At 49.6% G+C, this 23,817-nt stretch overlaps 2 protein-coding genes across 12 annotated transcripts in view; one reads left to right on the plus strand and one right to left on the minus strand.

Moving 5' to 3' along the window:
- The window catches only part of Swi5 (SWI5 homologous recombination repair protein), an 11,850-nt gene extending 7,584 nt beyond the window's left edge, over positions 1–4,266 (minus strand). Inside the window, exons 1-3 of one of the 3 annotated variants that reach the window (XM_050155409.1) lie at positions 3,963–4,148; positions 3,642–3,690; positions 3,158–3,208 (exon numbers count right to left, since the gene is read on the minus strand). In XM_050155409.1, coding sequence (XP_050011366.1) covers positions 3,158–3,208; positions 3,642–3,690; positions 3,963–4,012 — 150 coding nt within the window. In that variant the 5' untranslated portion in view covers positions 4,013–4,148. Of the gene's footprint in view, positions 1–3,157; positions 3,209–3,641; positions 3,691–3,962 lie in introns of all 3 variants that reach the window. The other 2 variants (XM_050155408.1, XM_050155410.1) reach the window with 2 other exon arrangements.
- A 64-nt stretch (positions 4,267–4,330) lies between these two features.
- On the plus strand, positions 4,331–23,706 carry LOC126509449 (golgin subfamily A member 2). 9 transcript variants are annotated; one of them, XM_050155370.1, is made up of 27 exons: positions 4,331–4,479; positions 7,862–7,984; positions 8,952–9,032; positions 12,128–12,238; positions 12,464–12,507; positions 12,607–12,670; positions 13,022–13,078; positions 13,255–13,335; positions 14,477–14,515; positions 14,761–14,823; positions 14,909–15,002; positions 15,095–15,201; positions 18,152–18,210; positions 18,458–18,599; positions 19,123–19,212; positions 19,304–19,411; positions 19,554–19,641; positions 20,005–20,342; positions 20,543–20,656; positions 21,524–21,769; positions 21,854–21,929; positions 22,143–22,225; positions 22,433–22,651; positions 22,730–22,832; positions 22,933–23,039; positions 23,120–23,276; positions 23,369–23,706. In XM_050155370.1, exons 1-27 carry the CDS (start codon positions 4,396–4,398, stop codon positions 23,581–23,583), a joined length of 3,093 nt encoding a protein of 1,030 aa, XP_050011327.1. In that variant the 5' UTR covers positions 4,331–4,395; the 3' UTR covers positions 23,584–23,706. The 9 variants fall into 9 exon arrangements, with proteins under 9 accessions (XP_050011327.1, XP_050011328.1, XP_050011330.1 ...); XM_050155371.1 differs by having other exon boundaries at positions 22,146–22,225; XM_050155373.1 differs by lacking the exon at positions 13,255–13,335.
- The last annotated feature ends 111 nt before the right edge of the window (positions 23,707–23,817 follow it).

Consider the following 23,817-nt stretch of genomic DNA (forward strand, 5'->3'; position numbering starts at 1 on the left):
GCTTTTGAGACAGGGTTTCTCTGTGTAGTCTTAGCTGTCCTGGAACTTGCTCTGTAGACCAGGCTGGCCTTGAACTCAGAGACCACCTGCTCTGCCTCCTCAGTGCTGGGATTAAAGGTGTGCCCCCCACCACCACCCAGCTCTCATTTTAATTAAGTGTCCGTGCATGAGAGCAGGTGCCTGGAGAGAGGCAGCACATCTTACTGCACCTGTCGTGCTGATGTGGGTGCTGGGAACTGAACCCAGGCCCTCTACAAGAGCAGTCCACCCTCCTAACCAATGAGCCATTTAGATCTCCATGTCCAGTCTTTTCCCGAGACAGGGTCACTCTGACTCTACAGCTCACCATTCGGCTGGCCAGCAACTCCTAGGGTGGTTGTTGTCTCTACCTCAATGCTGGGATTACACTGTTTGTATTCTGCACCCAGTTTTCACATGGGTGCTACTTAGTTTATGTGGGTCCTTTCACGGCAAGCACTTTACCCACAGAGCTATCTTTCCAACCGATGCTGACAGTTTAATTCATTTCTCATCACCTGACATGTTGTACGTTCCATATTTATGTCCACACCACTGTTATCCTAGTGAATTCCAAGCAGACAAGGACTTTGTGTGTTTGTCCAATGCTGACACCACAGGGCCCACAGCAGTAGTTTGGTACACAGTAGACAATATTCATTACACGAAAGACCCAACAACTAACCAACTAATTATAAGTCTAAAAAGAGCTTTGAAGAACAATGTGCTAAGGAAGCGTCTAGAATTGAGAACCAGAAGTGGGGAATAAGGTTTTTGAAAGAAGCTGATCTTCAAAGGGTAAGTGGATGTTGGCTTGGCCAACAGCCCTAATAAAGGGTTAGCCAGGTTAGCCTAGGGAGTTCTCCCCAGATATTGACACTCAAGCAAAGTTGGATCCTTAGCTTTGTCATAGAAAAGAATATCAGGACAAGCCCATGAGAGAAAAGTTATATTTCTTTTTTTTTTTTTCAAAACAGGCTTCCTCTGTCAAATGGTCCTGGCATTCACTGTGTAGACTAGGGAACTGAGATCTGCCTGCCTCTGCCTCCCAAGTGCTGGGATTAAAAGTGTGCATCACCACCACCCAGCTTGCAAAAATAATACAATCTTAACAGATTTAAGAACAGGAGTTAAAGGCATCCCAAGAAAGAATGAGACAAACTCAAGTAAGGGTGTGGGCTTCCAAAGAAGACTTGAATTTGTAGATTTTTTTTCTTAGACAGGTTCTTACTACATAGCCCTGGCTGTCTATGCAGACCAGGCTGGTTTCCAACTGCACTGAAATTCACCTGCCCCAGCCTCCCAATACCAGTACCTGGTATTAAATGCACAAGCGCCACCACTCCTAGCCACATTTCATTGTCTAGGCAACACAGGTGACTTTTGAACTTATTCCAAGGTTACCTAAGGCATTTTTGGTGATGACATGGTCCCACGGTTCCTGAAACCTGCCTGACAGGTTTACAGTGGATCATTAGACTCTTAGATCACAAGGGTGCAGAAAATTAGGATAGCATCATCTGTAAACACTGTCTCCTGAGACTCCTGGAAAACTTCCGGGTAAAGAGAGATGCCCTATCCAAGGCCCGGCCTTCAGTCTGGCTTACTGACATCTTACCACCCCTATTCAGAAATTTTTCTCCCTAAAAGAATTATCAGGGCCAGTGAAATGGTTTAGCTGGTAAAAGTACTTGGTGACAAGTTCGAAGACCTGAGTTGGTTCCCTGGTGGACAGTGTGGAACGGAAGAATCAACCCTCAAAAGTTAAAAGTTGTTCTTTGACCTCCACATGTACTCTGTGGCATTCAAGAGCCACCACAAACCTAAACTCATTTTTGGGCACTTCTTTTTTTTTTTTTTTTGGAGACAGGATTTCTCTGTAGCTTTGGAGACTGTCCTGGAACTAGCTCTTGTAGAGGCTGGCCTTGAATTCGGAAGGAGGCAGAGGCAGGGATTAAAGGCATGTACCACCACCACCTGACCTAAACTCATTTTTAAATGCAATTTTAAATTATTAAAAAAAAAAAAGCCAGGCGTGGTGGTTGTGGCATAAGCCTTTAATTTTGGTACCGGGAGGCTGAGGCAGGTAGCTATCTGTGAGTTCAAGCCCAGCCTGGTCTGCAGTCAGGGGTACATAAAAACACTGTCTCAAAAAAAAAAAAGTTTTAAAAGGAAATATTGGCTTTATATTGGCAATATTCACAGCAAATATTGTGCTGGAATCCCAAATTCTAAAATCAGGATCTCTCTCTTTTTGTTTTGCTTCATTTTTAATGATAGGGCTCCCTTGTGTAGCCCTGGCTGTCCTGGAACTCACTCTGTAGACCAGGCTAGCTTGAACTCACAGAGATCAGCCCACATCTGCTTCCCCAGAGCTGGGATTAAAGGCCTGAACTACCACCTTCCTGCTTAAAGTGCTCTTTTTTTCTCCCTATGTCCCCATAATTTTCTCTGGCATTTTATCCTGACTCCCCAGCATTTGGAAGTTGCTGAGACAGGAGGATGATGTAAAGTATTTGTCAGTCTGGGCTACAAAGTGAGACCATGCAGGGCATCCTTGAATACAGAGTGGGTTTGGGACCTGCTTGGGACACACGAGACTGTGAAGAACCAGCCTGCCTCCACCTTCGGCTTAAAAGCCATCTCATTACTAAATAAAAGGGGGAAAAAAAGCTGTTGGGACTGGAGATGGCTCAGGGGTTAAGAGCACTGGCTGCTCTCCCAGAGGTCCCGGGTTCAATTCCCAGCAACCACATGGTGGCTCACAACCACCTAGAATGAGATCTGGTGCCCTCTTCTGACCTGCAGGCACACATGCAGGCAAAATACTGCATATAAAAGAGAGAAAGAGATCGATCTGTCTTTGTTCAGAAGGTTATATGACCACCTATGACTGCCTTCTTATGCCCATCTTGCAAGCATGTCTATGTTTCAGGGGCCCATGTAGGACTAACTTGTTATGCCTCTGTTCTGCTCCTGTAACCCAGCCTATTTTGCTACCCAAGTCCCCATTTGGAAACCCCCTACCCGAGTTGTAAAGGCCTTGTCTTCCTCACACCCGTGGCTGACCTCTCGAACCCCACCTTAGAGGGAGGCAGCCTGTGTCCACGGATAGCAAAGCTTGTTTTAATTGACTTGCCATGATGATTTGGGTCGGTGGTCGTTCTCCATCCACCTTGGGGATTAACGACTGTATGACAAAAGGCATAAAGAACAAAAGGAGCTACTCAAAAGAAGTGACCCCTGATTCATCGAAGGGAGTGCTTGAAGAGTCGATCTTTGGGGATGAGACGAGGGACGCTGAAAAGGAGCTAGCTCTACCGGTAGTTTAGGGCGTGGCCAGCATCAAGAGAGATTCCCTGACTGGGAAGCTGCTCCCAGGACTGAAGGCAGGGCGGGGTGAGGGGGACAAAGCTGCGAGCAGGAGGCGGCTGGAGAAGCGTGGGCATCGGACAGGTAGGAGTGGAAGGTGAGGACCCCGTTTCAGAGGAAGGGAAAGTGGGACCAGGAAAGGACCAATGCCTCAGAACAGCTTGGCGGCGGGAGGCTCGGGTGAGGCGAGATGGGCGGGCAGGTGGCGGGATGCAGAGGGGCAGAGGGCGGGCTGGGGCTGACATACTCACCGGCGATCGGAAGGGCCCATAGCAATTTCGGCCGAGTCCTGAATCAATCCTGGGGAGAAACCCGAACAAAGGGCTGATGAGATGGGGTCACCGAGGGGGCGTGGGAGCCGCAGAGGGGAGAAGGCTGGACCGCGGTCCAGCTGCAGGGCATTACCCTGAGCTACCGGGACGGGGCAGGGGCCTTGGAGGTCGGGGTGCGCATGGTGGGAAGTGAACTGGGAGGAGAAAGGGCTGCGAGAGGCCTGGTGAGGGGAAGTCTGGGATGAGGCGTGAGAGTCGGGAAAGGGCTGGGAAATGAAGCGCCGCGCGCTCCTCGCCCACCTCCTGAGCCCCGAGGTCCGAGGTACCCGGATCGGGGTCGTCTGATGCATAGAAGGGTCCAGGGTTGGGGTTTAAACGGCTGCCGCAGCGCCTTCAGGTAACCAGAAATCAGCGATGGAGACCACCAAGCGACGCCCGTCAAGCTGCGCGCGCACCAAGCTAGGGAGGTTCCGCCCCTCCTTCCGATAGGTGGCGGAACGGGGTCATGGCTGCGCGCGCAGCTTTCCTCGTCTGCTCCACCGGTTGCTCCCGCCTCGCGGCAGTGCGGCCACGCCTCCCCGTCATTCATCGTTCTCGTCAACCAATGGGCTTGGAGAGGGTAGGCCAGCTGCGTTTCCCAGAGGCCTGGTGGCGCCTGGCACCCGCCTTCTCTGCCACTCAGAGCCCTGTAGCTGCCGGAAGCAGTTCCGCAGTGGCTGCCGGGATCGTGGTGATGTGGCCCCCCCGCTTCCCCCCTCCCCACCCCGGGATGTCGGAAGAAACCAGGCAGAGCAAATTGGCTGCGGCCAAGAAAAAGGTAAAGCGCTCCGGGTCGCGGCCCCTTGACCCCACCCGAGCTCCTCCGACGGCCGGACCATGACCAGAGTCCGAGCCTTTCCCGAGACACACGGGAAGAACCCCTCAGCGCCCTGGGCTCCCCAGTAAAGTCTTCTCAGCCAGCCCCGCCCCCTCAACAACCCAGCCCCCCGCCCGCTCGCCCGTCCGCCCGGTCGCCCCTGGCTGACTTTGGCCAGTGACTTCAGGGTCTTTCGGTCCCCAGCTCCGAACCACAGCTCTCTGGGCCCCTGTCTCCAGGGACCTCGCTCCTGGCCCTGTACTCTCATCCCCCGCAGTTCCCCGGAGCGGCGAGGCGGGCGTTGGTAGTGTGGAGTGGAATGTAGTTACGTCACAGGCCCCCTCGAAACTGTCATTACTATCCGGAGGCCGGTCTTGGAGCGTCCCTCCTGCTCACCTAAAGTCGTCAGCCCTTTTCCTGTTTCTGGGGGAGCACCTATTTCCACCTGGAAGGGCGCTCGAGTACGGAGACGATTCAGGCGCCCACAGCCCTTTAACTTAGCCGTTAATGTGAGCACAGGATACTGTCAGTGTCTCTGGCTGACGTGGAAGAACGGGTGTGGATTGGGTTGGGATTTTTTAGTGTTCCACTCGCTAAGAGACTGAAATGTCCCTGGACATTTGCAAAATGCATGTTTATTGTGGATCAGTTTTTTGGGAAACTGAACAGCTTCCAGTCGGCTTCTCAGACTAGGTGGTGAACACCACAGGGTAAACATGAGGCATCTCTCAGAAGCATCCCTTTCCCATGAGCCTTTTGAGACACTAACATAAAAGTCAGGCATGGCGTTTTCATAGATTTGTCAGAATCTTCCCTCTGCAGTAAAATCTTCTCTCTGAAATGATGCTTAGGTTGGGCTTCCCCGGTCTCCTGTTCACGAAGGCTCGCCTTCGTGAGTTCTTCCCTCGTGTTAGGTTGTAAAAGTTTTAGGAAGTACTGCGGTGTTGGTAAAGGGCCCCAGTGGGGTTAGGCATGTAGCTAAGTTGTTAGGGTGTTTGTTTAGTGTATGCAAGGGCCGGTTAGTTGGCAAGAGTGTTTGCCTAACACGTATGAGTTCTGGGTGGGTCCCAACATGGCCTGAACTGGGCAAGACAATGCAAGCCTGTATCCCAAGACTCTGGTGGTAGAGGCAGAAGGATCAAAACTTCAAGGTTATTTTTGTCTTTATATGGAGTTTGAGGCCAGCATGGTATATGTAATATTCCATCTTTACAAAAAAAATGGTTGGAGCTGGCGAGATGGCTCATCAGGTAAAGCACTTGTTGGCTCTTGGAGAGGACCTAGGTTTAACTCCTATCACCCACATGTCAGCTAGCATCCATCTGTAACTCCAGTTCCAGAGATTCCGTATGACGCCCTCTTCTGGCCACCTAGGTTACCGCATGTACACTATGTACAGATAGATATGTAAGCAAAAACTCATAAAATAAAAATCTTTTTTATTAAATTAGATTAATTAATTTTTTTGTTTTTGAGAAGTATCTATGTAGTCCTGACTGTACTGGAACTCACTGTGTAGACCAGGATGACCTCAAACTCACAGAGATCCACACCTGCCACTGCCTCCCTAGTGCTGGGATGAAAGTTGTGGGCTACTATGCCCAGCAATCTTTTTTTTTTTTTTAAATGGAAACTATATATGCTCAGTAGTAAAGTACTGGTGTCTCATGCATATCACTCCAGGTTCAGCTTCCAGTACTACCATACACACGTGCACACACACACACACACACACACACACACACACACACAAAGACAAAAAAAGAAAAGAGAAAGAAAAAGCCATTGACTTGAGGTTTTATTGACAGTACTTTGGCTTTTGAGAATAAGATGGTTCATTGGGTAAAGTATTGCCCCACAAGCAGAACTTGAATTTGGATTTCTTAGAACCCACATAAAACCAGACATGGCAGTATGAATCTGTAAGCCCAAGTGTTTTCTGGCTAGATGGAAGGTAGAGACTGAACTCCTAGGAACAGAAGGGCCACCTAGCCTGTTGTGTTTGCTGACAAGAGACCTGTCTCAAAGTGGAAGAGACTGTCCTCTGACATTCTTGTGTGCACCATGATATACCCAGGTACCCTCTCCCAGTATACAGACATACATGTGCATGACACACACACAGAGACACGCACGCACGTACATATTTTGAAGATGGAATTTCCATCACCCACGATGATTGACAGTCATCTGAGACTCCAGGTCAAGGGTTCTGACACCAACCTCTGACTTCTGTGTGCATCACATATACACCCAGTGCACATATATACACACATGTGGGCAAAATATTCATGCACATAAAATAAATTTAAAAATAAGTAAGAATAAAGACATGGTCCTGCTTTGTATCCTTCACCGGCCTGGAACTTGCTATGTAGACCAGGCTAGCTTAACTCATCACTCCGTCTGCCTCTCCTTTGAGTGCTAGGATTAAGGGTGTGTACCACCATGCTCAGCAAGATAAAATGTTTTGAAAAAAAAAGAAGGGGTTTTAAGGTTCAGTATGTAGTTTTTGTCTGCTGGTTCATTTGTTTGTTTGTTTTCTTATTCTGAGACTGGGTATTGCTGTGTAGCCAAGGCTGGCTTCAAAGTCTCATTTCTCTTGCCTGTCCCTTCCAAGAGTTGGGATTATAGATAGGGGAGAACACACCCAGCTAGTTCTTACCTGCTGAATGTTTACTCTCTGATTGCTACCTCTAGATTTTCCCTTGGGAGCTGCAAACCCCAGAGCTGGGAATCAGAAGATTGAGTTTAAATTCCGTGTCTGCTTCTGTGTGTGTGTGTGTGTGTGTGTGTGTGTGCGTGCGCGTGCGCGCGCACGCGCGCGCATGCGTGTGTGTTACTGGGGATGAACTCAGGGCCTCTTGAATGCTAGGCAAGTATTTTCCACTGAGCTACATTCCTAAACCAATTACTGCCTTCTTAACCATTTCTTCGGCCATTAAAATGTCATTATGATATCTTGTAGAATTGTGGTACTATTACATAAGACTTACATATTTAAGAGTATTTTTATTAAAAATGCATGGGAGGGAACTGGGCATGAAGTTCAGCTGGGAGAGTACTTGCCTTGCTTGCCCAAAGCCCTAGGTTTGCTCTCCAGCACTGTATAAACAAGGTATGGTGGCACATATCTGTAATCCTAGAGCTTTTAGAGGTTGAGTCTTCCATATCTACATAGTGGGTTAGAGTTCACCCTGGGATACATAAGACCCTGTCTCAAACAAACAAGCATACAGAAACACCACACAAAAACTGCTTAATAAACTGGAATTCCAGCTGGAGTGGAGGCTGTGAGTATGGGACAAACGGCTTTCATGAGTAGTTGTTCTCTTTTTCACAGTTGAGAGAGTATCAGCAGAAGAACAGCCCTGGTGTTCCTGCAGGAGCAAAGAAGAAAAAAAAGATTAAAAATGGCAGTAGCCCTGAGAAAACCACCACCAGTGATTGTCAGTCACCAGAGGATGTGAGTCTGGGTTACAGAGTCCTGGGGATGGGGTGGAGAGGGCTGTGGTTCAGGTGGAAGTGTCAGTGATGGTTAAAATTTCTGGCTTTGAGGACTGGGAGCCTAGTTCAATGGTAATGAATTAAGCCTCACCTGGAAAGAGACCCTGGGTTTTATCTCAGCACAGAAAAATAAAAGTAAAATCTGGGTCTGAATCCTATCTCTCCATCTGCTAGAAATATGATAAGATTTAGGGCAAGTTGTATGAACATTTTGAGCCTCTTCTTACATATCTATAAAATAGCAGCAATATTGTTTAATGTATATTTACAAAATTTAAATGAACTTAGTTGCTGTTGTTTTTATGTTAATTCCCCAAATAGAGAGCCTGCTTGGAGTAAATAGTGATTCAGCATTAGGGGCTGCTTGATTTTCTTGGTTTGTGGGTAGAAACCATGCCAGAGGGAACATCATTTGTTCTCAGGCTTTCCTAAGAGGAAGCAGCAGTAAGAGAAGATCTAAGTTTTAAGTCCATCTTTGTCATGAGCTTGCTGGGTTTCTTCAGGAAAGTCACCACACAGTTTATCTGACAAGATGATGGTGGACTCACTTGGTGTCTTACAGACTTGCTTTTCAGCTGGATGATAGCAGTATAAGAGAAGTCTTAGCTGAGAGTCTGGTTTTGAAGGTGGACATGGGTTCTGGGGCTTTTCAGATTGTTCCTGCAATCCTGGGTCTGTAGAAAGGGTCTCAATGTTGAGTTGCTGCAGTGGTCAAGCGAGTTGATTGCATCCCTTGGGGGACTCTTATTTACTCTGAGGGCTGCAGCTTACGAAGCAGCAAGTGGCGGTTTGGACAGATGGTGCAGGCCCTGGGTGCTGATCTCTGCTCTTTGAGTGTTCCATTTCCTTGACCGGTTCTCTTCTTCCCGCCCTGACTTTCTTGCCTTTCTCCCCCTGCCCTTGTTTTTCCTTCTCGCCTGCTATAGATTCAGGACATTCTGAAGGTGTTGGTGTCCGACCTTAACCGTTCCAATGGGGTCTCACTCCCCCCATTAGACAAGAGGAAGGTGAGGCAGTGTCGAGACTCCCTCTGGCTTGCTCTCCCAGTCATGCATGCTCCAGAGGCTTCCCTGCTTTGGGGAACCTCTGCCACTGGCTTATTTTATGTTGCCTCAGTTAACCCTTAGCCCCCATGTCTGCTTCGTCAACTGCTTGCTTGATTGGGATTCTTTTTTCTTTCTCCGTATCATTTCTCATCCTGGAGAAGGAGTTGAGATCCACCTTGAAAGTTACAGCTGACTGAAGAGATAACTTTCAGATGAGGTGTGAGTTGTGGGCTTCTGAACGCCCAGCATGGTGCTGTTAGACTGGGACAGGTGGAAACAAAACACCTTTTGGGCTTGCCCTCTGGGCATCTGTCTCCAAAAGACCAGACCATGGAAACCCGCAATTCTTTTTTATGATTCATCTTGCTTTGAAACTTAGGAACATAAGGTTATGAGAAAGTGAATTTGCATTATAGTTTCTGGAATTAAGACTTTTTTTCTAAGAAACTAACTGGGCAGTGGTGGCACACACCATTAATCCCAGTGAGTGAGCTCTAGGACAGCCAGGGCTACACAGGAAACCCTGCCTCATGGGTGTGGGGGAGAAAGAAACTGTCAGAGGTAAAGTTAACTACCAAATAAATGACCAGGAGACTCTGCCCGCTGTGTCTTTGAAAAATCAGTGGGCCCTTGATAGGAAAGGCTCTGGTAAACAGTGACAAAAGTAGACGAACACCCAGGTGTACTGGCACATGCCCATAAAGCCCAGTGCTTGGGAGACACATGGATGGTAAGTCCCAAGATAGCCTGGGCTACGTAGTGAGACCCTGTCTCACACAAATACCAGATTACTTGAGCCAGATGCAATGCTGTGTGACATCCAGGATGCCTCATGTAGTAACAGATGCTTCCCAGTGGACTCGAGGCTGGAGAAGGGGCATTTGCGGCTATCTGATGATGAAAGATGGTTCCTGTTCATCCACGTGGAGAGCTGGGGAGCAGAGGAGCAGGGAGCTCACAGGCAGGCACCTTCAGAGATACGGGGAGTCTGGGTGGCACAGAACCTGTGTCTGCAGGGCTTGGAGATGGCCTCCTGGACATGACTTTAGTCCTTGTTTCAGTTAACACTTGTCAAACAAAAGGAGCAGGCTTTTGTCCAACTGAAGGAGTGGCCTGAGCCAAGGCCACATCCTTTTAGAGCTGAGTGTGGAATGGACTGAAGACTCTTTTTCAGCCACTAGCTGCTCCTGGCCAGATGTTGTGGTGTGCTCAGGGGCTGTGCTCCATCTCTCAGTTCATTTGCTGTGCTCAGGAGTCAGTCACACTGAGAGCCTGGGCCTCAGCTTCCTCACTGGAAAAATTAATCTGAGTACCCAGCCCCCTCTCCTGGTGTTTCTGAAAACTTTCTTGAATCAGTAACGGATTTTCCAAACCAGGAATGAAGGAGAATGGTGTCTTCTGAGCAGAGAAGATACAGGAAGTTATAGAAAGATAAAAGTCTTTCTGGCGTGGTGCTGCCTTTAATCCCTGGATCTCTGTGAGTTCAAGGCTAGCCTGGTCTACAGAGTGAGTTCCAGGACAACCAAAGAGACACAGAGAAACCCTGTCTCGAAAAAACAAAAACATAGTTTCTAATTGGCTGGGACGTTTTAAAAACTCCATGTTTAGCCGTAAGACTTAAAATTGGGGAGTTATTTGGTGCTCATTAGCCGTGTGTGGTGTCTTATCCGTTTCTGAGATGCCCCAAGGGACCCAGAGCCTAGGAGAGTTCTGTCACTTAGTGGCACACTCCCTGACTGTCTGTGTCCCTGCTCTTACTGGTTATATTCAACTGTAGAGCTGTCAAGGCAACATGTATGGGAATTCCAAGTTGATAGTCACATGGGATTCCAGGGACTTGGCCACAGTAACCCTGCAGAGCGAGGCTCACCCTTGTTCTTCAAGGTTCTCGATTGCTCAGTGGAGGAAATTTGGTCAGCGTTCAGGAGGCTGAGACTGAAGGCTCAGAAAGCAGGCAGCCTGTCTTTGGACAAAGGCATGGCCATTGCCTCCCAGACCAGCCTTGCTGGGCAGGCATGGGCTCCCTGACTCTCCCCCTTTGGCTTCCTATTCTCTGCCCATCTAGCTTATTGGACATTAGAAGACCTCTAAACCAGAGACATTTTGTTTTGTCTTGTTTTTCAAGACAGGATTTCTCTTTGTAGCCCTGGCTGCCCTTGAACTCAGAAATCCACCTGCCTCTGCCCCCCACCCCCAGTGCTGGGATTAAAGGTGTGTGTTACCACTACCCAGCCAGAGACATATTCTAAAGTAAGTCCTAAACCACTGGGCGTGGTGGTGGCACATACTCAGTGAGTTCGAGGCCAGCCCTGCAGCCTGGTCTACAGAGTTAAGTTCCAGGACATTCAGAACTGGATAGTAAAACCCTGTCTCAAAAATGTGTGTGTGTGTGTGTGTGTGTGTGTGTGTGTGTGTGTGTGTGTGTGTGTGTGTAAGAGTGAGGTCTAAGCCTGAGGAGTGACTGGGTACAGCTGGTAAAGCAGATGGTTCCCACAGGGGAAGTAAGGAGGTTTCCACAAACCGCCACATTCTGAATCCCTGGCTGCTGTTCCTAGGAAGGTCATCTGATCTCCAGGATGCTGCAAGCCAAAGGGTGGCCATTGGTCTCTGCTTTAATTAACAAACATAGCCAGTGCGTAGTTCTGGAGAAGGGAAGGCAGGAAAGCAAGAGGAGAGGGGTGAATGGTTATGTTGACCATGGTGACTAGTCCATCCCAGGAGCAGGCCGTAGTCAGGGTCACAGTAGGTACAGGCTGGCTCTCTGGCTCCTGGACTTGGACACTTCCTGCTTTGGCTGCCGCAGGTCAGAGCTCCAAAGGGAACAAGGTCCTCGGGTGTTCAGGAAGGAGACCCTGCAGCCTTTGCTTTGAGCTTTGGCCTTCAGAATGCTCCTCAGTGGCCTGAGGCCTGGGCAGGCCGTGTCTGTCCCCAGTAGCTCCCGCATGTGCGACTGTCCTGTGACTGCTGCTCTCCTACCCTGCTTGCCCCATCACCTCATGTCCATGGCAGCGAGGCTCCTTGTGGTCGTCTAATGCCCCTGCTCTGTTCTATGACAGGCGCCCACAGACTGTGCTGCTCCTGCACCGCCAACTGCTGATGATGACACTATGTTTCTTGGTGTTGTCCCTTCCCCTGATGCTGACCTCACTAGCATGGCATCACCTCAGGTTTGTGCTTTTTCCCTTTTGCTTGCTGCGCTCCTGTCTGCTTGCCAAAGGACTTTACCTTCTCCGAATTCTCTTCTCTCTTCTGGTAGCTTGGTTCAGGTGCTGCTCCTGGAGCCTGATGTGGGGAGGCTTGGGGAGATGGGTGTTGATGAGCTTGGCCTACCTCGTCCCTGGTGATGATAAGCAGAAACTGAATAGTGACCTGATTTGTTTCTACCCATACAGAGCCACGATGCTGGCAATTGTTCTAACCTCATGGAGGAGACCAAGTAAGCGTTCTCTACTGAGGGAGTCAGGGCAGGCCTCTGCCCACGAGTCGGGTTCTTATCAAGCCACCTGTACCCCTGACCTTCTGTCTCCTTCCTTAGGACTTTCTCATCAACTGAGAGTCTGCGACAACTTTCTCAACAGCTCAACGGGCTTGTGTCTGAGGTACCGCAGGATTGGGGTCCAGAGAGAAGGTAGAGGGGAAAGAAAAGCATGGTAGAAGCTGAAGCAGGGATTCTCAGGAGACTGACTCATGAGAGGATCCTGGCAGACTCAGAAGACAGATTTGGACCCTGACGGGTGATGTGATTTTATCCTGGTGTAGAAAGTGCGAGATGACAGCTGTTGAGGGCAGGGGCTGAGCCGTGGCGGGATGAGAACCATGAGGGGTGTGAGAAGAGAGGTCCAAGGTCGGCAGGAGAGCAGATTCTGCTAGTTGAGGGGAAGTAAGGAGGCTGGAGGGATTAGACATTGAGGGTGACAGAGCATCTCCATATGAGATGTTGTCTCTCCTAGACTACATCCTACATCAATGGGGAGGGCCTCGTGTCTTCCAACATGAAGGAACTGGAGGTGAGTAGCCGTGGAACATGGTTCCGACCCTTTAAGCCAACCACCTATCTCCTTGTACAGTGGGACCTGAGTGCCCACTGCCAGCCGAGACAGCCCACTACCCCCCAACCCTAATGATGCTCTCTCTACCTTTCCCCCCTCCCTCCTCCAACTCCTCCTCTCTGCATGCGCCTCAGAGCCGGTACCAAGAGCTAGCCGGAGCCCTGGACTCCAGCTATGTAACAAACAAACAACTCAGTAGCACGATAGAGGAATTGGTAAGAGTCCAGTGGGGTCCCTGATTCCTTCTGCCAGTCCTGGGCTTCAGTTTCCCCTTGGGGCTCTGAAGAGAGAGACTGGGAGCCCCTGGGGCCAAAGGGTAACGGGAGACCTGGGGGCCTCAGTCTCAACTGGAGGCAGCAAGAGCATCGAGCATGCAGCATGGTTCTTCTCGCTGCTCCCACCTCTTTCTGTACTCTAGACTCCCAGAGTGAGTCCTCACCACACTTGTCCTGAGCTTGGTGCCTCCAGTGGGAGAGAACACAAACCCAGTTGGTTGTCAGGAGCTCCATGTCTTGCCCTGGCTTAGGTCCTAATTTTCTTTTTGATTTTGGCCACAGTACTCCCTGGGTTTGAGTTTCCTGTTGAGGCAGAGTTGGAGAGTGTCAGAGACCTCTTTCCACTCTTAAGTGGCAAGAATTTAAAGACTTAGCTGGGTGGTGGTGGTGGCCCACGCCTTTAATCCCAGCACGGAGGCAGAGGCAGGTGGATCTCTGTGAATTCAAGGCCAGCCTTGTCTATTAGAGTCTATTAGTTCCAGGACAGCTAAGGCTATTACAAACTGAAACCCTGTCTCAAAACACCGCCCCCCTCAAAAAAAAAAAAAAAAGAATTTAAAGATTTACTGAGCCGGGTGGTGGTGGCATACTCTTTTAATCCCAGCACTTGGGAGGCAGAGGCAGGTGGATCTCTGTGGGTTCAAAGCCAGCCTGGTCTACAAGAGAGAGTTCCAGGACAGGCTCCAAAACTACAGAGAAACTGTCTTGGGGAAAAAAAGAAGACTTACTGAACTGTCAGAACAAAGTACTCTCCCGTTCCTCTCTTGGCTGTACAAGATACAGTCAGTTCTTAACTCTGCACACTGTTCCAAGTTGGCAGAGGGTAGTCTTCTTTCTCAAACTTGTTTCTAGAGTTACTGTTCTTTAACTTAGACCCAGATTCAGACCTCTGTGGCATAGTTGTAATTGAGAGGCAGCCAAGACACAAACTGTAGTTTCCTTGGGAACTTGAGTAGTTTGTTGGTTCATGAGCCCCTGGGATTCTGAGCTCCTTTTTCAAATTCATCTCCCTGCTCTGTCTTGGCCTGGGGTGGCATAAAAGAGACCAGCCCCAGTCACCTTCCTTTGACTCTTCCCACAGAAACAACAGAACCAAGATACTCTGGATCAACTGGAAAAAGTACTGTGGTTTCTGCGTTTGTTCTTTTCTTGGCTGATGGGGTTGGGGGGAGGCCTTAGAGCTGCAGGCCTTGATCTTGCTTGCTTCCCTCTTGGAGAAGACTCACCCCACAGGGTGTCCTCCATAAGATCCTTGATAACCTGGCTTCATGGTGGACCTGTCCTGGGCCACTGGTGGTTTTCTGGGGGCTCGTCCCTGCTGGGATTCTGCACCCCTGCTAAGAGCTGCACTTCCCATGCCCATAGGAGAAGAAGGATTATCAGCAGAAGCTGGCAAAGGAGCAGGGAGCTCTCAGGGAACAACTGCAGGTGAGTGGCCTGCATGGTGTCCCTATGTCCCCCAGAGAGCATGTCTCTCTTTTCTTTCAGCACTTTTGGACTTTTTCTCCCAAAGGTTCACATTCAGACCATAGGCATCCTGGTGTCTGAGAAGGCAGAATTACAGACCGCCCTGGCCCACACACAGCAAGCAGCCAGGCAGAAAGCAGGTAGGATCAGGGCACCCTTCAGCCTTATGCTGATGCCTTGGCAACCCTGAAGGAGGGTCCCTAGGGCTCCATCTAGACCACTCTTATTTCAGGAGAATCAGAGGATCTCGCCAACCGTCTACAGTCTTCCCGACAGCGTGTGGGAGAGCTAGAGCGGACATTGTCTACTGTGTCAACGCAACAGAAACAAGCAGACAGGGTAAGACAACCCCTCTGGCCATCAGCAGCTTCCTGGTGGACAGTAAGCTTAAAGTGCTCTTCTGCACAGTCCAGTGTCTTGCTGCTGACAACCCACCATGGACTGTTTGTTGCTGCTTTTGTTGTGTGGTTGGAAGAAACAAACTGGGGATGAGTCCACAGCTGTGTAACTGGGGACTGTGCGAGCGAGCTCAGGTGGGAATCATTTTGCTTCTGTCCCCTCTGAGTTTTGGAGTGTGTGAATAGTCCGTTCAGAGGAGAGCACAAGATCCAAACAGAAGTTAATTTTCCTCCTCTTGTCTACAACCCCCAGGGAGAACGTGCCTAGAGATTTAGACACCCCAAAGTGCTCAAGTCCCACCCTGGCTAAGTGACTTCGGGCCAACACTTTTGTATACTGTGTTTCTGCCCTGTGGGGATGACAGCAACTGTTCTTGATGGGTGTGAGATTGGTGGATTAGCAGTGGTGTCTGGTGAAGTGTTCAGTGAATAAATTAACACCAATAGTGTCTGAGAATTCTGGCCAATCATAGTCTGTTGTGAATGCCTTGGCCTCCATATGCTAAAATCAGTCTTAAGGCAATACATCCTGGTCTCAGTCTTTTTCCTCTGCCTACTTCATCTTATGGGAATTATTTTTTGTTTGTTTGTTTTTGTTATTTTGTTTTTTCAGGACAGGGTTTCTCTGTGTAACCCTACCTGTCCTAGAACTCTGTAGACCAGGTTGGCCTCAAACTTAAGGATCTCCCTGCCTCTGCCTCCCAAGTGCTAGGATTAGAGGTACAAACCACCACCAGCTGGTACAAGAGTTCTCTTATCTATCCATCCATCTATCTAGTTTTTCAAGTCAGGGTTTCTCTTTAGTTTTGGAGCATGTTTTGGTACTGGCTCTGTAGACCAGAGATCCACCTGTCTCTGCCTCCCAAAAGCTGGGATTAAAGGTGTGAGCCTCCACCGCCCAGTTTATTTCTATTTTTAAGGCTTATTTACTTTGTGTGTGTGTGTGTGTGTGTGTGTGTGTGTGTGTGTATTGCTTGCATGTGCACTACACGCATAGCTGGTGCCTGTAGAGGGCAGAGGCTCTTGGATCTCCTGGCACGGGGTCTGTCATGTTGGTGCTGAGAACCAAACCAGGTTTTTCTTTTTTGGTTGTTGTTGTTTTGTTTTTGCTTTTTGTTTTTTGAGACAGGGTCTCTGTGTTGCCCTGGATGGCCTGGAACTCACATAGATACCTCTGCTTCCTGAGTGATGGCATTTAAAGTGTTGTCCCACCACTGCCTGGTTCAGGAGTTCTTATTTAAAAAAAAAAAAAAAAAAAAAACTAGGAAAAAAAAAAAAAACAAAAGAAAAGAAAAGAAAACAAAAAAACCCAAAGGAGTTAGCTGGGAAGTGGCCTTTAATCCCAGCATTTGGTAGACAGGGGCAGGTGGATCTCTGAGTTTGAGGCCAGCCTGATCTACAGAGAGAGCTACAGGACAGCCAGGGCTACAGAGAGAAACCCTGTCTTGAAACTCCCACCTCTGCCCCAAAAAAGGAGTTACCAGGGAGGCATGGTGGTGAATATCTTTAATCCCAGTACTATGGAGGCAGAGGCAGGTTGATGTCTGCAAGTTGAGGTCAGTCTGGTCTACATACTGAGTTCTAGGACAACCAGGGCTATATAGAAAGACCCTGCCTCAAAAAAAATTATAAATAATTTTTTAGAAAAAAGAGTGAGCCAGATGGAGTGGCACATGCCTGTAATTCCAGCACTTGAAAGAGAAAGGCCAACCCCATCTGCTTGAAACTCTTCTCATAAAACCAAAATGAATGCTGGGCACCAGGAGGCTGAGGCAGGAGGGTTCAAGGCCATCTTGGGCTATAGTGTAAATTCTAGTATTGCCTGGTTGCTTAGACCCTGCTTCAGAGGAAAAAATAAAAGAGAGCCAAGGTGTTATTGGTCAGTGGTAGAGTAATTGACTGGCCTGTACAAGGACTTGAGTTTGATCCCTAGCCTTGTAAAAAAAAATTATTGTTGTCAATTAAAAACAAAAATGGGGTAGGGGTATAGAGATGGCTCAGTGGTTAAGAGTATTGACTGCTCTTCCAGAGGTCCTGGTTTCAATTCCCAGCACCCACACGGCAGTTCTTAAATGTGTGTAACTCAACAAGTTCCAGTGAATCCAACTCCCTCACAAAGCCATGAAGGTCAAACACCAATGCATTAAAAAAACAAACAGGGGAAGAGACAGAAATCTTTAATAAATAAATAAATAAAAAAGAACATCAAAATTTCACAAGTAAAAAAAAAAATAAACAAACAAAAAAAACAAGACTAGAGAGATGGTTTAGCAAATAAGAGCAGCACAGGCTGCTCTTCCAGATGATCCAGGTTTAATACCCAGTACCCACATGGTGGTTTATAACTGCCTGTAATTCATGCTTGTGGAGCATAGACATATATGTAGGCAAAATGCCAATACATGTAAAATAAATAAAAGTTAAAAAAAAATAAACCAACCCTGAAGGCTATAACTGGACCTTTGGTCCCAGCTATTGGGGAGGCCAAGTCAGGAAGGTCATCTAAACACAGGAGTTTGAAGCGAGCTAGGAAAACATAGTGTGACCCAATCTTAAAAACAAAACAAAGCTGGGCATGGTGGCGCACACCTTTAATCCCAGCACTCTGAAGGCAGACACAGTGGGATCTCTGAGTTTGAAGCCAGCCTGGTCTGCGGAATGAGTTCTAGGACAGCCAAGGCTACACAGAGAAACCCTATCTTAAAAAAACCAAACAAACAAACAAATACACGGAAACACAAATGAGACCACAGGCCTAGAAATGCCTTGTGATAATGTTAAGTGTGACTAGAGGGAGGAAATGTCACTGTGGAATATCACTGGGCCCATTGGTGTTGTGTCAGCTGTCTCTTCAGCCTGCCAGGTCCAGACTCAGCTTTCTTTATCTGCAGTACAACAAAGACCTAACCAAAGAGCGAGATGCCCTCAAGCTGGAGTTGTACAAGAACAAGTAAGAATGGGAAGGAGGTTGGGCCTTCTGCAGCCTTTTGCAGGGAATGGAGGGTCAGAGGAGATGGGTTTGGGCTTGTGTAAGCTGTGCTCTTGTCCTAGCCGTGCTCCCAACTCATGGTGTGGCCTGTTACTTGTGTCTTGATGCTGTGTCTGTGGCTTAGTGGCAAGGCTAATACGTTACTCAAAAATGTGGTCCTTTCTTTTTTTTTGGTTCCTTCCTTTCTGCACTGCCTCTTTGGCCATAGCAAAAATAACGAAGATCTGAGGCAGCAGAACTCAGAACTGGAAGAGAAACTTAGAATCTTGGTGGCGGAAAAAGCAGCTGCACAGTTGGGGGTGGAGGAGCTGCAGAAGAAGCTGGAAATGTCGGAGCTGCTGCTGCAACAGGTGATAGGTGCAGCCCATACCCCTAAGCCCCAGGTACACAGTCTCAGCATCCTTGTAAGCGACCTGTAGCCAAGCACTGGACAGTTTGAAGCCTTCTCCTGGCCTGCTATAGAATTCTTTGCTAAATGTTCAGCAGTGGAGCCCTGACCATACCTGTGGAGTCATAATCTTAACTGGTCACTGGTATGGCTGTTAAATTTTTATTTTTTGAGATGTACTGCTTGAAATTGTTTTTGTTTCTTTATTTATTCATGTTGTTGAGTCAGAGACAGTAGCCAGGGTGACTTTGAACTCATGGTAGTCTGCTTACCTTAGCCTTCCAACTGCTGAGGTTGCAGGCAAGAGCCACTATACCCAGCTGAAAAGCCACCATTCTGTTTCATTTAAATGAAATCTATGCAGGAGGCTGCTTACTGCTTCCAGACACTTTTCTCATATGGCAATGACCCTGAGTTGTTCATTAGTCCTAGCTCACACTCTTGTGGGGAGCACTGCAGTAGAACCCCTGGTTTTCCTTCTACAGTTCTCTAGCCAGTCTGAGGCCTCCGATAGTAACCAGCAGCTACAACATGCCATGGAGGAGCGGGCTCAGCTAGAGACCCACGTAGGCCAGGTGAGGATTTGTGAGGGGAGAGGAGGGGACAATCCCAGGTGGCCGTGAGAACCAGGGCAGCCCTTGGTAACTCGAGCGTTGACTGATACAGCTGATGGAGTCGCTGAAACAGCTCCAGATGGAGAGAGACCAGTATGCAGAGACCCTGAAAGGAGAGAGTGCCATGTGGCAGCAGAGGGTGCAGCAGATGGCAGAGCAGGTGAGGCCTGGCCCTGGGTCTCAGCTCTTCCTGAGCATCAGTGGACCACAGCTGACGGGCTAAGGGCATTGATTTTGCAGAGGTGGGACTGGGAGTGGATGGTGCCTGGGATCTCCAGCTTTTTCCCTGTGCCTTTGGGCAGGTGCACACACTGAAGGAAGAGAAGGAACACAGAGAAAGTCAGGTACAGGAGCTGGAGACCAGCTTGGCGGAACTCAGGAGTCAGATGGGTGAGTGGGGCGAGGGTGACCTAAGAGCAGAAGTGGGTCCAAGGCCATAAAGGTGGCTTCCGTTGCCCTGGGGAGGCAGGTAGGTACACGGGCATTGTAGCAGAGAACAAGCGGGCTCTGCAAGGAGATGGCAGGTTTGTCATCCCTCTGAGCATGTGTCCTTCTGTGCAAAGCAGGGTGGCATGCCACTGCTATCCCGGCAGGTGGCTGAGCATCACGGAACTGTACTAGAGTGACTTGAAATGCTTGCCCGGTCTGAGACCCTGACAGAAAAGAAGCCAGGGCTTGGGGCAGGAGCCTGACTCCAGCTCACAATGGAGCCTGTCTGAGAAGTCAAGTGTCTGTGCCTGCTTCCTTTCTCAGAGGAGCCACCACCCCCACAGCCTCCAGCTGGGCCCTCCGAGGTGGAAGAGCGGCTGCAGGGAGAGGTTGAGCAGCTGCAGAAGGAACTGGAGAAGCTGACGGGACAACTGAGGGCCCAGGTACAGGACAATGAGAGCCTGAGCCTCCTGAACCAGGAGCAGGAGGAGCGGCTGCTGGAGCTGGAGCGGGCCGCAGAGCGCTGGAGTGAGCAGGCGGAGGAGCGCAAGCAGATCCTGGAGAGCATGCAGAGTGACCGCACCACCATCAGCAGAGCGCTGTCACAGAACCGCGAGCTAAAGGAGCAGTTGGCTGAGCTGCAGAACGGCTTTGTCAGGCTGGTGCGGAGCTTGCAGGCCCTCCCTACTCAGGGAACACACTCACCCGTTCTGGTGATGGGCTGGGGATGGGGTGCTGTCCACCTCCCGTGAGGCCTGTGGGAATGATCCAGCAGCCTTCCCTGCTCTGGGGGAGGAGGTGCTCATACAGGTCTGGGCACCCTAACCACATTGGATCCTTATGACGGCTGCTTTCTGTCCAGACCAACGAGAACATGGAGATTACCAGTGCGCTGCAGTCAGAGCAGCATGTCAAGAAAGAGCTGGCCAAGAAGTTGGGCGAGCTGCAGGAGAGGCTGGGAGAGCTAAAAGAGACAGTAAGGCCTACCACATGTGGTGCCAGCCACTGGATGTGGGGGTAGGGTGGGGGTACAAGGCCCATCACAGATTAGCTGCAGCCGTGGACAGGCTTGCAAATCAGCCTATGACTGTTCTGTTATAGATTTTTTTTTTTGGTATTTCGAGACAAGGTTTCTCTGTAGCTTTGGTGCCTGTCCCAGAACTAGCTCTTGTAGACCAGGCTGGCCTCGAACTCCCAGAGATCCGCATGCCTCTGCCTCCCGAGTGCTGGGATTAAAGGCATGCGCCACCACTGCCCAGCTCTGTTATAGATTATAGAACCTGGGCCAAGGCTAGAGCTGACTCTTTTTTTTTTTTTTAATTTTACTTTTTAAAATATTTATTTGTTTGTTTATTTATTTATTTATTATATATACAACGTTCCTTCCATGCATGCTTGCACACCAGAAGAAGGCACCAAATCCCATTATAGATGACTGTGATCTACTATGTGGTTGCTGGGAATTGAACTTGGGTCCTCTGGAAGAGCAGTCGGTGCTCTTAACCTCTTAAGCCATCTCTCCAGCTCCTCAGAGCTGATTCTTCATAGTTGAAGGTTATACAAGGCTGGATTCACATCCATTTGTTCAAACATTTCCCATCACCAAACCTGTTTACTAAACTTAAAAGATGAGTTTCCTCATAGAAGTGTTGGAAGTTAAATGAGAAAATGTGCATAAACTAGTGGGCACTAGTGGTTTGTGCAGAACAATATGTGTTGATTCCATCTGCTTTTCCATATGTGAGGGAGGCCTAAAGTGGCAAAAAAGGTGACTGGGCACCCAGGCTTGGGCCCAGATGTGGAAGCCAGCCCCTGCCAGTCCTCAGGCCTAGCCTTCCTGCAGGTGGAGCTGAAGAGCCAAGAAGCACAGGGTCTGCAGGAGCAGCGAGACCAGTGTCTGTCCCACCTGCAGCAGTATGCCGCCGCCTACCAACAGCACTTGGCTGCCTATGAGCAGCTGACCTCCGAGAAGGAGGCACTGCACAAGCAGCTTCTACTGCAGACACAGCTCATGGACCAGCTGCAGCATGAGGAAGTACAGGGCAAGATGGCCGCTGAAATTGCCCGCCAGGAGTTGCAAAAGACCCAGGTAAGGCAGTCACTGAGGCTGGGCCCCAGTGGGAGAACCTGGCCACCTCTGTACCTTCTTTCTCACTCTTTCCTTGCCCCTTAGGAGCGCCTGGAAGCCACCAGCCAGGAGAACCAGCAGCTCCAGGCCCAGCTGAGCCTCTTGGCTCTCCCTGGGGAAGGTAAGACCATATAGGAGAGGGAGACCCAGACTCTTAACAGAACTGAGCGGACATCTTTGGAGAAGCTTTCAGAATGCTTGGGCATCTTCTAGTCAGTGGCTGGCCCCAGGGTATACAGTGGGGGCACAGAGGTGGGGTCCTGAGGTGTCTTCCCTTAGCCCACTGTCTACTTGCTGGGATTGTTAGAAGAGGCAACCTACTGTCTATCCCCAGGAGATGTGGAGGAGGAGGAGGAGGAGGAGGCTTCTCGGCCTAGTCTGACTATCCCAGAAGACCTAGACAGTAAAGAGGCCATGGTGAGTTGGCCTGTGCCCTGCCCCTTCTCTTCCCTGCCTCTGTGGTCCCTAAGTTTCCTGTCCTCTCATTTCTTTTGATTACCACGTTGTGCCTGGGCGCCTCTGGTCAGACACTCTCCCATCTGGGAATAGGTGCTCCCACTCTACCTCCCTGCCACCTCTTTCCTGAGCATCTTCCTAAGAAACACAACTCCTTCTTGTGTGCAGGTGGCGTTCTTTAACACAGCTATAGCCAGTGCTGAGGAGAAGCAGGCCCAACTACGCATGCAGTTGAAAGAGCAAAAGGCACGTTGCCGGAGCTTGGCTCACCTGGCAGCCCCAGTCCAAAGTAAGCTCGAAAAGGCGGCAGTGGTTCCCAGGAGTGTGAGTGACTCTGTGTCTGAGGAGAGCAACCAGGCCCTACATGTAGCCATGGAAAAGCTGCAGGTGAGTGTGTATTTGGGGGCTGGGAGGATGGGGCCAGCCAGGGCTCCTGAGTCTCTGAGACCTCTATCTTGGCTCCAGAGTCGCTTCTTGGAGGTCATGCAGGAGAAAGTAGAGCTCAAGGAGAGGGTAGAAGAACTTGAACATTGCTGCATCCAGCTTTCTGGAGAGACGGACACCATTGGTGAGGCAGAGCCCAGCCTAAGGCAGTTGGGGCTACACATGGGGCAGACTGGGTGAGCCTCGGTGACTGAGTGTTGTCCACCTGCCTGCCATCCCCACAGGAGAGTACATTGCTCTCTACCAAAACCAGAGGGCAGTGCTAAAGGCTCGGCACTTGGAGAAGGAGGAATACATTAACAGGCTAGCCCAGGACAAGGAGGAGATGAAGGTAAGCCCCACACTTCTGTGGTCTAGGCCCCATCTAGGCTGGGCTGGGACACTCAATTTATTGAGTGCTTTTACCTTCAGGTAAAGCTGCTAGAGTTACAGGAGCTGGTGTTGAGGCTTGTGAACGAGCGCAATGATTGGCAGAGCAAATTCCTGGCAGTCTCTAAGAACCCTGCTGATGTGCCCACCCTAGTGCCCACGGGCTCCCAGGAATTTGGAGCTGCTGAGCAGCAGGGTGGTGAGTATAGGAGCCCTTGGCTTGGGCAGGCACAAAGGGAAGAACTGCCTTTGCATGCAGAACCCTGACACCCCTCTCCCCTTTCTCTAAAGACCTTAGGGAGGTGAGCCTGGCTGACAGTATAGAGACTACACAAGGAGATGCTGGGGCGCCTGCTCCCCCTGAGAACCATACTGCACAGCAGATCATGCAGCTGCTGCGTGAGATCCAGAATCCCCAGGAGCGTCCAGGCCTGGGCAGCAACCCTTGCATCCCCTTTTTCTACCGTGCTGATGAGAATGACGAAGTGAAAATCATGGTTGTCTAAAAGACTGGCAGCCAAAGCCTCACCATGGGCAGCCAAAGGTTCTGCCCCAACCCACCCTTCTCGGTCACCCTTATCCTTATAATAATAAGGTCATATCCACCCCCTCCAGGGGCTGAGGAAGTAGCTCAGTTGGTAGAGTGCTTATCTGCCAAGCACATAGCCATGGGTTCTGTCCCCAACAATCTTGAAACTGGTGATGCTTGGAATTCAAGCACTTGGGAAGTGGAGGCAGGA

Source organism: Alexandromys fortis, unplaced genomic scaffold, assembly GCF_014885135.2.
Source record: "Alexandromys fortis isolate MF-2015 unplaced genomic scaffold, M_Fortis_MF-2015_v1.1 scaffold_72, whole genome shotgun sequence".
Taxonomy (NCBI): Eukaryota; Metazoa; Chordata; class Mammalia; order Rodentia; family Cricetidae; genus Alexandromys; species Alexandromys fortis.